The sequence below is a fragment of the Dendrobates tinctorius genome, unplaced genomic scaffold, assembly GCF_039654945.1.
Source record: "Dendrobates tinctorius isolate UK_male_01 unplaced genomic scaffold, ASM3965494v1 ptg000104l, whole genome shotgun sequence".
NCBI classification, from domain to species: Eukaryota; Metazoa; Chordata; class Amphibia; order Anura; family Dendrobatidae; genus Dendrobates; species Dendrobates tinctorius.
The window spans coordinates 14611142-14626693 of record NW_027361772.1 but is presented as its reverse complement, the minus strand read 5'-3'; the positions used below and the strand labels follow the sequence as shown (position 1 = coordinate 14626693).

The 15552-nt window shown below is 44.9% G+C and overlaps 1 protein-coding gene across 3 annotated transcripts in view; it reads right to left on the bottom strand.

Moving 5' to 3' along the window:
- Nucleotides 1-15552, bottom strand: part of CAMSAP3 (calmodulin regulated spectrin associated protein family member 3) — a 99658-nt gene that overhangs the window by 31896 nt on the left and 52210 nt on the right. For all 3 annotated transcript variants that reach the window (XM_073588791.1, XM_073588792.1, XM_073588793.1), the window contains exon 2: nucleotides 11068-11321. In XM_073588791.1, the coding sequence (XP_073444892.1) occupies nucleotides 11068-11321 (254 nt within the window). The remainder of the gene's footprint in view (nucleotides 1-11067; nucleotides 11322-15552) is intronic.

Below are 15552 nucleotides of genomic sequence, written 5' to 3'. Positions count from 1 at the left end.
TGTATGTTATATTGCTCAGCTCTTCTATATAGCATGATAACAGCATCCTGCATCATTGTTACTGTTGTGATAATACCTTGTATTGCTGTATATTACCTACCAGTACTGATATGCTGCATTATATCTGTCTTTTACAGTTTTTACCTGAATCATCCATAACTGTGTTCAACAACTCCTGATCTCATCTTTACTGTGTTCTACTATACCATCTCTTATCATCTCCCATTGTTGTCCATATCATCCCAATAAATAATAGACCTAAGCACCCATACAGTCTCGTTTCTGGGACTGGATGAAAGGTTAAGCCGTATGCTGGAATCCACACAGCGTCATACGTGGAAGGCAGAACACAGACCAAATACAGTATAATCACCCTGTGGCCCAGATTTGGCCCGTGAGCCAATGTTTGACATATGTGATCTAAGGGCTCATTCAGATGTCAGTGCTTTTTCTCAGAATACAAAAAAAAAAAAAAACCCTGAGTTTCTTCATTGTTTTTGCGCAACATGTCAGAATTTGAACAGTATATCAGTTTTCGCCATCAGGATTTTTTTTTTTATCCATGAAAACTTGGTAAAAAAAAAATAAAAAATGGTGGTTTCTCAAGCGTCTCCTAGCAAAGCGTTTGTGAAGAAAACAAACAGAACTTAGATGAAATCCTAGTGACGTCTAATTGTTTTCATATGCAAATTGCCTCTTCAGAGAGGAAGAGGACTTGAACTCTATAGCGCCACCTGTTGGTGGTAGCGATCCTACAAGTCACAATCAACCCTTTAACGGGTCTTGTAATATGATTTAGGATAAAAGCCAAATCAGAATCTCAATTTGCAGACACGGTGTTTCGGGCTATTGGCCCTCGTCAGTGCAAAGTATGAGAGCTGATTTGGCTAGGTGAGAGGCTCTGGACTGAGGTCTAAGGGGTAAGGTTTCTCTTGTGGAGAGTGACATACCAGCTCTGGCTTGTCAAGGTAAGGAGGCTTATTCGCCGTGCAATGCTCTTCTGGGAAAATAATATGCAAATTGCCTTTTCAGAGAAAAAGAGGACTTGAACTCTATAGCAAGAACAAAAACGTTGGCACAACCCTGAGAATTGTAGGTGGTGCCCAAGTAGGATCCCAATCCGTGAACTAAATATATATAAACTTGGCACACACCAAAGGTTTTTGATGCAGAAAGGTGATTTTTAATTATACAACAGTACATACATACACAGACGTTTCGGTCTAGGACCTTCATCAATGTACGATATATTGTACTGTGAGATTCTTAGTGACTGGGCTTTGTGAGATAGACCAATCCTGTGAGGAGGCACATGAAGCCGTCCTAACTGCGTGGTGATTTGTGGAGTGTGGACGCAGTATCCACCACGAATCCCAAGTGCCTCACAGTACAATATATCGTACATTGATGAAGGTCCTAGACCGAAACGTCTGTGTATGTATGTACTGTTGTATAATTAAAAATCACCTTTCTGCATCAAAAACTTTTGGTGTGTGCCAAGTTTATATATATTTAGTTCACGGATTGGGATCCTACTTGGGCACCACCTACAGTTTATATATATTTGAACTCTATAGCGACACAGTGATCCATAAACTTGCTTTGGTGATTTTGAGCCAACACTCGAACCAATATTGGACGAGTTTCATGCTTGTGTGTGGACCACTTGATTTAAAGAAAAAAATTTTGATATGTGGACTGCCTGAAAGACTAGTATAGGTACGTGTACCATCTGTCAAGACCACGATAGCACTTGTATGAGAAAAACTGATGTCCAAGAGAGCCCTCAGATGGACTTCAATACCTCTCTGGATGGTTTTGATAATGGCATCATCTTTGCCAAGAATGTCATAGTAATCTGGTAAGAACCACGGTCAGTGGATCCCGAATGTCTAGTTGCATTTGGCACGATTGGTAACTGAGACAGTAGGGTTACCTACTGCTGTAAACAGATTGGGGATCTCAGATTCAAGAGATGTCTGCGCACTGCTTGATTTTTACAACAATGCGAGTATTTGGCGGTCAATGAATCCCTTTCTTGAAAATAAATAAAATTTCTTTCAAATGAATAACCAGAAGAAACTCAAGCAAATTTTTGAAGCCACACGAGGTTGTTTGAAAATTTTGCAACTTTTTGCGTTTTGAAGCCATATTTACCCAGCACTGACAAAGTGGGCAGAGCTGTGGTGGGACAAGGCATGAAGATTTCTGCTCAGCAACTGGAGTAAGATTTGTGGCGCACAATGCTTCACGCCTCGAATGATTCATAAAGGGGTTGACAAATACCAGGACAACAGCTTCTCATTCCCCATGTTTGGCCTATGTAAAATAAAAACACTTATACTCACCTCCCATTCTGGTGCTGTTCCAGCACTTGCATTCCCAAGGCTCAAGTGAGGTTGTTATGACATGTGTGCCCTGTTCCCAATCAGCACTGTAAAGCTAATCTTAAAGAAGTGAGCAACCAGCCGAAGAATGGACCACCTGTTGATTACTTATAAGTCAGAAGACGAAGACAGCACCAATTAGGCACAGGGCTCACGTGTCGAAACAACTTCATATGAGCCCTTAGAATGTGAATGCCAACACCGATGGAACAGCGCCGGCACTGAAAGAGAGTATAGGTGTTTCTAATTTAACGTGTCCAAACTTGAGGAATTAGAAGGGGCTGTCCTAGTAGTGGAAAACCCCTTTAAAAGAATCAGGGGCCTTGCACTCCCACTCACCCATTAATACAGGCATGAAAAACATTGATCTTGTTGAATCGAGAGCCAAAAGTGTTTAACAGGCTCAATAGCAAGTCTATGACTCCGATCCTTGGTTTGACCAACTGGTGAAGGGCTCAGTCCCACAAACTACACCTCCGAACAAGGTCTACGACATAACCAAAATTATTTAAAAGGATTAGTTAACATATAATGACCCCTACTGATTAATTTTTACATTTCATGACAATGAACGGTCTCCTTCATTACCAACAACCTCCTCATTTCCATGCTCCGATTTCGATGACTCCTCATGACTAAAAGGAAGCTTTGAATGAATATTACGCTCCTCATTAAACCAGGAGCAGTGTTCCTATAATATATCTTTATTTGTGACATTCGCACGAGTTTGTTTGAATACGGTCCAGCAAATTACAGAGGAGAGTGTAATACCAGCTAATCATGTCAGGATCTGTGGATAGGCCTGATGGGCGCAGGCTTGCTCCGGCAGAGCACTGGTGGAGGTTTCGTCATTAGATCACCTTGTTTGTAAGCACGCCAGTATTAAATCTTTATTATGATGCTTATCTTATCATACAACTGGCGCAATTGTTTGGGAAGATTTACCCTTGGATGCACCTTCATGGATATTATTCCTTTCAAGTCAGATCATTCCAAAAACAATATATTTTTATCCACCCCATCAACAGACATTTGTCCGTCCGCTAATTTTCACAACTCCTCTACACAAACGTAAACTCTGCATCCATTTTTCAATACTGAATGAAAGGAACAAATAAATCAGGTACGGTCAAATACAACATTCCCAATCCTGTTCATCCACCAATATCTGCCATCAGGAGGAGTTGGGACACCCCAAGCAGATTAGATTATCTGTTGATTCATCCAACTTGTGTCTTTAGGCCCATTACGTTGCAATTTCCCCCATCCTCTTCTTGTGTTTAGTTTTGCCAAGATCAGGACAGACTTGGCTTGTTTGGTTTCTATTACAACCAGAGAAACTGCACCAGTTGATTGAGTGAGCAAAGGGTACATCAGTTTTCTCTGTTGTCATGTGTGGCACAAAAGCCTTGGCACCTGGGGTTTGTGACAGTCACAATTGTAATTGTATAACGGTTGTATTTAGACATTGCATTGGCTTTAAAATACTTTATGTAGAAAGCTGTCATTTTGTCAACGTATGATCGTATTACACGAGCACTGTGTGATGTTGATGGTGGTGAAGGTGTTACACAAGCACTGTGTGGTGGCGGCGGTGTTACACAAACACTGTAGTGGCAGTTGTGTCAAGAGCACTGTGGTGGTGGCGTCGGCGTCACACGAGCACTGTGTGGTGGTGGCGGCAGTGTCACACGAGCACTGTGTGGCGGCGGCAGTGTCACACGAGCACTGTGTGGCGGCAGTGTCACACGAGCACTGTGTGGCGGCGGCAGTGTCACACGAGCACTGTGTGGCGGCGGCAGTGTCACACGAGCACTGTGTGGCGGCGGCAGAGTCACACGAGCACTGTGTGGCGGCGGCGGCAGAGTCACACGAGCACTGTGTGGCGGCGGCGGCGTCACACGAGCACTGTGTGGCGGCGGCGTCACACGAGCACTGTGTGGCGGCGGAGGCGTCACACGAGCACTGTGTGGCGGCGGCGTCACACGAGCACTGTGTGGCGGCGGCGTCACACGAGCACTGTGTGGCGGCGTCACACGAGCACTGTGTGGCGGCGGCGTCACACGAGCACTGTGTGGCGGCGGAGGAGTCACACGAGCACTGTGTGGCGGCGGAGGCGGCGTCACACGAGCACTGTGTGGCGGCGGAGGCGGCGTCACACGAGCACTGTGTGGCGGCGGAGGCGGCGTCACACGAGCACTGTGTGGTGGTGGCGGCGGCGTCACACGAGCACTGTGTGGTGGTGGCGGCGGCGTCACACGAGCACTGTGTGGTGGTGGCGGCGTCACACGAGCACTGTGTGATGGTGGCGGCGTCACACGAGCACTGTGTGGTGGTGGCGGCGGCGTCACACGAGCACTGTGTGGTGGTGGTGGCGGCGTCACACGAGCACTGTGTGGTGGTGGTGGCGGCGTCACACGAGCACTGTGTGGTGGTGGTGGCGGCGTCACACGAGCACTGTGTGGTGGTGGTGGCGGCGTCACACGAGCACTGTGTGGTGGTGGCGGCGGCACACGAGCACAGTGTGGTGGTGGCGGCAGCGTCACACAAGCACTGTGTGGTGGTGGCGTACGAGCACTGTGTGGTGGTTGCGTACAAGCACTGTGGTGGAGGTGGTGTTATACAAGCATCGTATGGTAGTATTTGCATAGTGTGGCTCTGATATCTGGACACAGAATATTCTTATAGTATGTAGTGGTGACAGCACTGTATAGTACTGTTATTTTTGGAAATGTATAACACTACTTTTTATACACCATAGAGTAGAGACCTAATAATTAGATACTGTATGATTATTTGCATACACTCTTACCATTCGGATAAGCGGTACCTACAGTAGGTATGGCACAGTGTGGTGTCCTACATAAGGGCGACCTTGAGCAATGGGGGAAAGAATTCTGCTACAGCATGATGCCTCGTGGCCAAGAACAAAGGAACACAAGATCATCAGTTTTTCTTAAGCATGTTATTTCTGGATAGGGAGTATCTTGAAACTTTAACAAACAATACAAAAATCTGTAACTTAGTGTATTGTAACTTTCTTTGGACTATATTTGGAATGAGTAGGCATGTACGGATCACCCATACGACGCATGTTTACATCCGGTTGGGGACGGTCTCCTTGAATAATGGCATAAAGCACAATAGTCAGGGTGGAGCAGTCATGGCTGACTGGCAAAGCAAGTAAGTTATTCAACCTTCTGTGAAAAAACAGGAATGGAAAATCTTTATCTAACGTTGTGTGCCAGTTTCTCCAAGAACAAAGACCAGTACCAACGGTTTCTGATGTCGGCAGATGACATCAGTGCAGAATGAGGCCTTTGTATACCAGACACATCTACAATTACTCCGGCTCTGCTCAGCTATTTTTTTTTGGGGGGGTGAAATGAGAGCCAAATTCCATAACTGCAGATCGCTTTTGTTTCAAAAAAAAAAAAAAAAAAAGTTCTTCAAGTCAATCAATACTACACCTGAAAATAAGAAACTTTGTAATGTATCTCAGATAAATCTGCTTCTTTCTCATTTGTCTTGAAGGTTCAGTAACTGTGGGATAGTGTGCTGCCACCTGGAGGCCGACACTATTAATGTAACTAATTGAAAATTGGCTCCTCCCCTGCAGACTATACCTTGCATTCTAGCACCGGGCTCCTCAGTTTTTCATAGTGTCAGTTGGAGGCAACTGAAGTCGGGGTCTCAGACCTATGTTATGCCTTTAGAGGCCAGGTAAGGTGCTAACCTTTTCTGATGGATTACTTTTAGGGTAACAGGGTGTAATTGTGCACTCCGTTTCACACAAGTAGCAGAGGAGAGTGCAGACTGTATGGTTCAGTTGGCATCCTTTCATGCCTGTATGGCGAGACCATGTACCTTGACGAGGTAGGCTATTAGGTACCGGGATGGTGGTCTTTTAGCCTTGTGGTCTCCTGCCCACTCACCTGAAGAACCATGGCGGGCGTGTTTGTATGGAGCGGAATATGGAGTCTGGAACGCCCAACTTCAAGCCACAGGATCAAGCTTCTTCAAGACAAATTAGTCAAGTTGGTCCCTTGCTGCAGCCCTGCATTTCGCTGGTCGCTGTTAGGTGCTGTAGCGTCTCCTCTTGTGGCGTACTGAGTCCAAGCAAGTACTGTCCAGCGTCCCCCCCCCCCAAAGTCCATCCTTTCCTCCACCCTCCTAGTCTCCCCCAGATCTTCAGGTGTTTGCCCTTGCGCTTGAGTTGGGGTTGTATGAGTGGGGAGGGGCTCCTTTTTCATACCAGTAAGGGTGTGTGTCTGTTGGGGTAGAGATAGAGCCCTTGTATGATGGTGGTGGTTTGTGCGATTGCCACCGTAGGTGTTCAATCTCATAGCTGTGTATGCTAAAATTACATGCAGTATGGGCGATATCAGGCTCAGGTGTAGCCCTGCGCTGGTTGCACTCTACACATTACCATTTAAGATCAGTTTGTTTAGTGTGCTCACACCTCTAGCTAATCACTGTCTATGGTGGGCCCCATCCACTGGTTTATCAGCGTTGCTGGCTGTGGGTGTTTGTCTGCCGGCTAATCAATACGGTTAGTGTGCACACAACCCCAGTCAATCAGTGAGGTTGGTTGCTGTCTCCCACTGACCAATCAATGGGTTCACCCGCGCTCTATCCAATTAGAGCAGGCATTTGACTCACATGCCGGCGGAGTCCAGCCAACTTCCTGCCAGTGGGGCACCGCCCCTTCTTATGATCGATCAGCGCCATATTCCAGGATGATTCTTCCTCCATCTCTCTTCGACTTGCTCTGTTCACCTACACCAGCCAACCTTGGCGCCCTCTATCACAATCCTATTGGGGCCTCACCGTGTTCTCAAATCTTAACGGTAATTGGACAGGGTAGGCTGTTTGTTATTGGTGGACTTTATATTTGCAGAGTCCCTGTGGCGCCCTATCACCAGTTACTTTTCTTTGTAGTCCCTGGGTCTTCTCTGACCCTCATAAGGTTTAAATCCAAAGAAGACAATGCACTCTCGGCTATCCAGCCTGCCCTAGTATGGTTGCATTTTGTGCAAGGCCGGGTGTCCCTTGGACTGTGCTTAGCATATTGCACCACTAGTACCTCCTTCCTCCTCTGCAGATTGCTGCTCATGGGACCCCTGCGGCCTGAGTATGAGGAGGTTGCATTTCCCCCTGCATATATCCTACCTTTGGCTTTTCTGTATTCTACACACTCTGTTGGCAGTTGTTACCATCCTTAGTATTATGGCCGCAGGCCAGTGTCATGTCCACCACCACGGCAGCACCAGCACGGCCTTGTAGGGAGGCTTCCAAACAGCCTTGGACAGGGTTCGTCAGACTGCCCTGGTTACCCTTCAGTATGCGCAGGTTTTTCAGAGGTTCAGTCTGTAGTGATTTACAATTATGGCACCACCTACACAGTGTCCTCACTCACACTCAACTTCTAAATAGGCTGTAGCCTTGTCTCATTGGGGCAGAGTTTGCCAGGGGATCACTGTCCTGGCTTGAGTTTGCAAAGCAACTATCAGTTTCCTCTCATTTCTCGGTATGCTGACCACCTTACTGAGTGAATCAAAACTTTCCAACTGAGAACATACAGTTGGGTGAACCTAGCAGAGAACCCTGCAATCGAGTTCCTGCTTTGTCTACTTTCCTGAAGGATAGACCTTCCAGCTGAGACCTCCTAATTGGGCAAATCCTGCATCTGACCCTGCAATTCATAGGTTATTCTGACCACCTTATAAAGTTAATAAGACCTATCCTGCTGTGGCCTTACAGCTGGGCAAATCCCACAGAGGACCTTAATAACAGTAGGTTATTCTCATCACCTTACAGAGTGGGTCAGATCTACCAGCTGAGGCCTTGCAGCTGGGCGAGTCCCACAGAGGACCCTGCAAACCCAGAGCTTATTCAGACAGCCTTTCTGAGAGTGAAACTCTCCAAATGAGACCACACAGCCATGCAAATTCCACAGGTGAACCCACAACTCGGACACTGGGTGGACTACCTTCCCCAGCAGGTAAGGGGGGAGTGTTGCAGAGGTGATTTAGATAGAACTCTACCTCTTTCCTGAGTCAGACCCCCTGACGACTTTCTTTATAGAACGCACCTCATATTTCGCGATCTACTGGCACTCAAAACTCCTTCCTCAATAGCTCTCAACCCGCAGCAGAGACTTCTTGAAGGAAGAAGGTCGGCACATGAACCACATAGTGTGAGTGTTACCTTACTGTGGTTTGACTACTTGCCACAGTTGGTCAGATCTGCAACCAGATGTGCGCTCAGAAGTGTGTACTGTTCAAGTGAGCCAAAGTATCCTGTCTAGGCCTGTGTGTGAAGGGCAGCCATGCTGTGGTCTCCCTTAGGGGTAGTTTTGTGTACCATGCAAATGATAGTCGGAAGACCCAGTGTACTCTGTCCGCTCTCGCAGAGAGGTCGGATTATCAGGCAAAGTTCCACAAGCGAACCTGACTTTTAACCAGTGTTTTCTCTTTTGTAGTTCTCATCTCACAAATGAGCTACATGACATGGAAGCAAACCAGGTAGTGCTCTCTAATTACTTTAGCCGGTTCAACTAAGCAAAATTTCTTGTAGGAGGCATCATAATAGGCGATCAGTTAATACTCTGATGTCTTCCCTTGAGGAATTCCACCATTGGACAGACTCCTCGGCTGAAGGTAGCATATAATGAGTCCTGAGGGGACCATGACCAGATCCAGATCCCAGGTCAAATGCCTTGTCAGAGAGAAGTCAGTCGGGCTATCAGACCGTCAGAGTTTGGCATGCTTCACAGACCTTATTCTGACCATTTATTTTTTGCCAGCAGGGCAGAGCAGAGTCCTGCAGTGCGCAGGCGTCGGGAAAGGTCTGGCGCCTGCGCACTGAAGAATTCTGCTCTGCCCTCAACAGGGCAGAGCAATGCGCCTGCGCCGGAGCCATTACAGGACGGGAGAAGAGGACGTCATCGCATGAAGAAGGGAGGCGCCGGACGGGACGGCGACACCCACCAGACCGGACCGCCCACCTCGGTGAGTATAATATAACGTGTTTTTCTTATCTTTCAGGTTACATCGGGGGCTTATCTACAGCATTACAGAATGCTGTAGATAAGCCCCCGATGTCTATGCCGGCAGCTAACATGGGCTAAAAAGGGTGACAGATTCCCTTTAAGTGATGTTTTCATTTCAATAAAATTGTTGAAACTAAAAGGCATGGTATAAATAAAAATGTCAACTTAAGGTGCAAAAACTAAGCAGACACCCAGCCCCAAATAATGAAATCGTTATAATTTCAACAAAAGCAAAAAAAATTTCTCTTAAGAAATTTCCGAATTTTTTTTTCATAACTTAAAAGAACCCAATAAATACGATAAATAAAACCTAGACATGTTTGGTATCTGTGTTCTCTTAAAGACCTGGAAAATCATAATGGCAGGTCAGTTTTCCTACATAGTGAACATGCTAATTAAAAACAAAAACACAATTATGGAATTGCAGTTTTTTTTAAACTTGTTTATTTTCCCGTTTTCCAGGACAGTATATGATAAAATCAATATGGTCATTCAAAAGTACAACTCATCCCGCAAAAAGCAAGCTCTCACAGCTGTATCAGCGGGGAAAAAAAAAGTTAAGGTTCTGATGAGAAGGGGAGGGGAAAAAATGGAAAAAAAAAAACAAATGTGCCATGTCATTAAGGGTTTAAGCTAATCTGTAAAGTCATTATGGCAGAAAACCACTCAAAATGATCGCCTGGTCGGCCTTACACTTCATCGATATGATCTTATCATGCATATCCATAATCTTTTGCCCCTATGTGCACGATTTTTTTTTTTTTAGGGGGTCAAAAAAGTTTTTCAAGGACTTAAAGTTGTGCAAAACTTTAGCAAGTATGTGTTTTTTGTGTCAGTTTCTCCCAACAACGTCAAAATGGTCAAAGCTGTGCCAGACGGGTGTGTGGCAATCCTTTTGCCAGAAATCTTACTCCAGTCAACATCACCATAGTGGAAAATACATCCTTTTTTTCCCCCAGTGGGATGTCAGACGGTCACGACGACGTCCCTTACCCTAGTCATCCACTCACTGCTGTCACATTACACATGTTGGCCCAGCACTTGAAGACATTGTTAATCGTGTCACTTTCAACGGGCAACAGCTCCGTATCCATCACTGTCGACAAGTGATAGATCTCAAGTGGGTGCAGTGACGGGGGGCCGGCGACAGGACTGAAAAAAAGCAAAATTCTCACAGCCCAGCATCCTTTGCATAAAACTGATTGATAGGGCAAGCAGGTCAGATGCATGATGGCCGCTCTACTACTTCTTTATGTGAAAAAGCTGAGCCCAGCGATCTGCAGCCCGTACGGGAACGACTGGAGCAGCGGTCCAGTTTGTGAACCGTCCGGTTATTCTAATGAGAATAGAAGCTCCGCGTTCTGCCAATCGGTCAGACCCCAACCGATCAGCAAGTTTGAACTTCTTTAATAAAAGGCATAGTACTTTTGGCAAACCCATCCATGACCAGTGGGGTCTGAAGATTTGGGTCTATCCAGCTAATATCACAGATGTCAGTCTTAACTCTATTTGCATTTATATTACAAATCCCCCCACAAGGATAATGGCCTCCTTACAAGTACAATGTACTACAGCTTTAGACTGGCTGCATTGCTATTCATCCCACTTACAGACCCCTGATCTTACCATACGAATGGGCTTCTCCCTTAGATCGCTGGTCTTCACAGGCTCTCCTTGGTGCACAGGGGGGAACCCCTTTCGGGACAGTAGGAGCAGCAGGCCGGCATTGTCCCTGGGAGGGGAGCTGTCATGAGGCAACGCTTTGCGGTAGGCCCGGCAGTACACGTCCGCTGATAATAGGAGGCTGATCACCGCTGGCTTCACATGCTCCTGTTCATACTGATCTGTGTAGCACGGCGAGCATAGTTCTTCCGGCACCTCTGAAAGAGATAATATAGACAGAACACTAATTAGCCATTTTACTTAAACTGCTTTCTCATGAAAACAAGAATCTGGAAAGGAATGGAGACAGCTCTATAATGGCAGAGACCTGAAAGACATACACATTTGCAGATACACCCCTTGGTCCGTTATTATTGCTCACATTCTCCATTCAGTCATGCCCGACAACTCTCCCGAGACGTCCAAAAAGCTCCAAGTAAAAGGTGATATCTCACGGAAATTTGGACTCTCTCAATCATGTTTCCTGAATGCAATGTCGCCATTTTTGGACAAAAACTTGATGTGCATACACATATTCACGGGGCAGTAAACATATGAATAAGCTTGCATGATCTGCGCTGTGTCTAGCACGAAGCTTCTACTGTGAGGGATGATGCCACGAAAATGGGCGAAGCATCTTCATAACATTGCAGAGCTCATACCCAAGCAGCTGTGCCCATGTACTAGTAACTATAGAGTGATTGACTGCATGACGTGGCTGTGTATACAGGGGCCAGAAAAAAAAGATATACTGCAGGATGGGGCTGTATATAGATGGGAAAGAAGTCAGAGATGTACTCCTGGATGGAGGTGTATATAAAAGGAAGAGAAAGGGGAGATATAGTGCAGGATTGGGCTGTATACACAGAAGCATGGTTATGCCATATAGTTCTGAAAAGTTGGCATGTATGCATTTAGCATACTGGGAAATCTGTAATGGTGACCATAACAATCTTTCCTGAAAATGACAACTTGGAAACATATGCATTAGAAAAAAAAAATGTATTTTGAGTGGATGAAATGTTAAAAGGGTTATTCACAATGTTGTCTAATAATAATGTATAAATATATTTATTAATTTAAGCCAATACAGCCCCTTTATTATCACCCTTCTTGAGGATGACCCTCCAGGCTCTATTTGCCCTTAAATTGACATTGCCACTGTCCTGTATTTCCAGTGCTCCTGGCTGACACTGTGCAGTGCAGTCTCTCAGCATGGCTGTGCTTTGTCTAGGACAGAGCTTCTACTGTGACGGATTATGTCATGGCAGAAGGCAAAGCGTCCACATAACATTGCAGAGCTCATACTCAGGAGCAGCAATGCTTGTGTACTGGTAACTAAAGAGTGATGTACTGCAGGATAGGCTGAATATAGAAGGGACAGAAAAGATATACTACAGGATGGAGCTGTATAACGGGGGATAAAAAAAATTAAAAATGGATATACCGCAAAGCTGGGGTTCTGTATAGAGAAACTGAATTACCTTAAGTTATGCAAAACTTCAAATGCCACTCTATTGATGCATATTGCAGAGGATTATCTTCTGCCATATGCATCAGTAGAGCAGCATTTCCAGCTTCAAAAATCTGATCTCTCTGTAGCAGGCAACAAAACAGTTCTACACTGCCGTTGTGAAAGAGTGGAGAACAGGAGACCAATGCTATAACCAATTACTAATGTAAAACCAAACGGCAGCCATACTGTTGAATAAGGCAGAAGATAAAGTCAGACAGGCAGGAAGCACAGAAACTTAGGCAGAATTATAAACTAAGTAAAGCTTGATGATAATTCTGAGTGGCATTAGTCAAGAGTGCACAAGACGATGGGGGGAGGTGGTCTCTGCAGAACTGATGAGAGGCAAGGTGCCTCCTGTAAATGTAGTTTTAGCAGATAAGAATAAGTCTATATATTCAGCTGTGTGAATCTGGATGCACAGAGGGTCAGATAGAGATGCCAAAGACATAAAAAAAAAGGGTAGAAGAAAGAAAGTTTATATTTACAAGTGTATTTACCAATGAGAATTCATTTGCTGTGCTTTGTGAAATACAATGCGACTCTGGGAATAACCCTTTAAGTATAGCCATATTTTACTGTATGTCAGAATTCAGTAACCTGCACCTCTGTCACAATGGTATATCATGTTGCACAGCCGCAGTAATGGTATGACATACGTCACTTAGCGACCACTTCCAGCACAAACGCGGTTAAGAACCTGGAATTTATAATCCGTTCGCGTTTTATACAATACAAAACAGAAAACTGTTGAAAGAGGATAATGAGAATTACCGATTTATAAACCTCATTACATACTAAACTACAAAACACAGGACAAGGGGATCTATGCTACTGATGAAAAGCTTCAGTGTCGCCCACTTCAAATCAGAAAATGTACCCATAAAGGGCAAATATACCTTGGTGGGCACCCTATGTAACTATATATGCTGCACACTTCAGCGATGATCATTTTTGGTACTGAAAACAATTAAGTAAAAACAAAACAAAAAAAACACAAACTGTGGTGCACTGCTCACTGTAGAGTTCAATAGTAATAGTGATAAACAAAGATTGCCGAGACAATTGTGGCCGTTTCGCCTGAAAGGCAAGCTTCCACTGAGCTTTCCCCTCTGGGGCTCAGAGAAGCGTGACTCTCATGCGAAACTGCTGTCAGACATCGGTCTCCATTCATTTGTGTGACAGTGACTGCCGCCTCTCCACCGACAGCGTCAGCAGTCTTGGGCCCGTTATGGAAATATATGCGAGTCCCTTCGGTGGGACCTGCACCTTACACATTCATCCTGTCTTGATGGGAACACCCCTTTAATCTCGAATACAATATCCACAATGGCACTCTCTCATCCAACCCTTCCCAATTTCCTGCACAGCAAATTTGCCTTGGTAAAACCATAGAAAAATTGAAAATGTCATACACTAAGATTTTTTTTTTTTTTTTAAATCCCCTCTCCACTGGAGAAAGTTGGGTGCCCAGCCACTTAACTGCCATCACAGCACTCTGCTTACTAAGGCTTTTTCGGGAGAATGACAAAGGAGATGGAACGTGACAGCGGTTGTCTTACATGTGCCGTGTGTCCAAACAAACATGAATGAAACTAAAGTGAAGGCTGCGGCCCAAAGCCAACTGGTTCTGCCAGAAAAACCGGTCAGACGACTTTTCTCTCTTATTTTTACGAGCTTCTTTACATACATAACATTGTCAAGCCCAGTCCTAAAACAATTAACCGACAGGTACACACAACGCATTTCATCCATCACAGATCTCCTCAACATTGAAATTTCAAAACCAAGAAAAGGTCGTGGATACATGAAAATCACAGGATGGATCGGCATGTTACTGATCTGCAAATGATGGGGAAAAATGGGAAAGCATTTTCAAAACTTCTTAATTTATTTAGTATGGAGTATGACCACCACCACTGAAATCCCCATACTTATATCTCTTGTTTGTTATCAATGAGGTTAATAATAGTTAGACAGGAATATTCTGCTGCGCTGAATGCAAGACTTGGGCAAATCATCGAGATCCGCTGCTGGCAGCTTCCTTTGCAATTACCGACCAATAACGCCCTAGATGTGCTCGATGGCAGACAAGTCCGGAGACTCTGCAGGCCATGGTAGAAAGTTTAGGATAGGGCCTGCAGAAATCCATGATACAACCAGATTAAGATGTATGGACTTAATTTTGGTCGTCGGCACGTGGTTCTTATGCACGAGAACCTCTGAAATAATCCTTTAATAAAAACACAAGCAACGAAAAATTTATTCTGTAAATCCAAAAGGCATACAAACTTATATATCGGAAACAAAGACTGGACAAACTGGTTTGACACCAGTGAGCTGGCTTAGGGCCCCAGTATCAGGAATTCTGGTCAGAGGTAAAATGAAGGAGAAATTTGACCTACAAAACGCAAAGATTATCCCTTTAATCTCTTTCACCCCCCATCCGACGTCGCTGGAATATTTTATCAGAGGCACAAAACATACAATGGCTGAGTTCTTGCTGATCAAGTCACTCAATTTAATGCACCTATAGCCTGTACATGACTTTGCTCTTGGCGGCAACTCCTAGTACTAGGACGTTAATTACGACAAGGAGCAGGTTCTCTCCAAATCCTATTAAAGTGGTATTTTCATATAAAGGACTTATACAGAGCAAACATATATAGTTATAGCACAAGTGTCACCAGACAATGAATAGGGTGCCTGAAATTACAGAGGGGTCTGCTTTACCTCCAAAAACAGCACCACCATTGTCTATGGGTCGTGTCTGGTATTGCAGCTCCCAGCCTTATTCTCTTGAATTGGGTTACGCTGTTATGTTCTGGCGCAATATCTGTACATAAAGTATATAAGCTCCTTAAAGGTGATGACCTGCATTAGGAATACATAGATGGTGTCTTCCCCCCACCAAAAAAAAAAAAAAAGCGCCACAC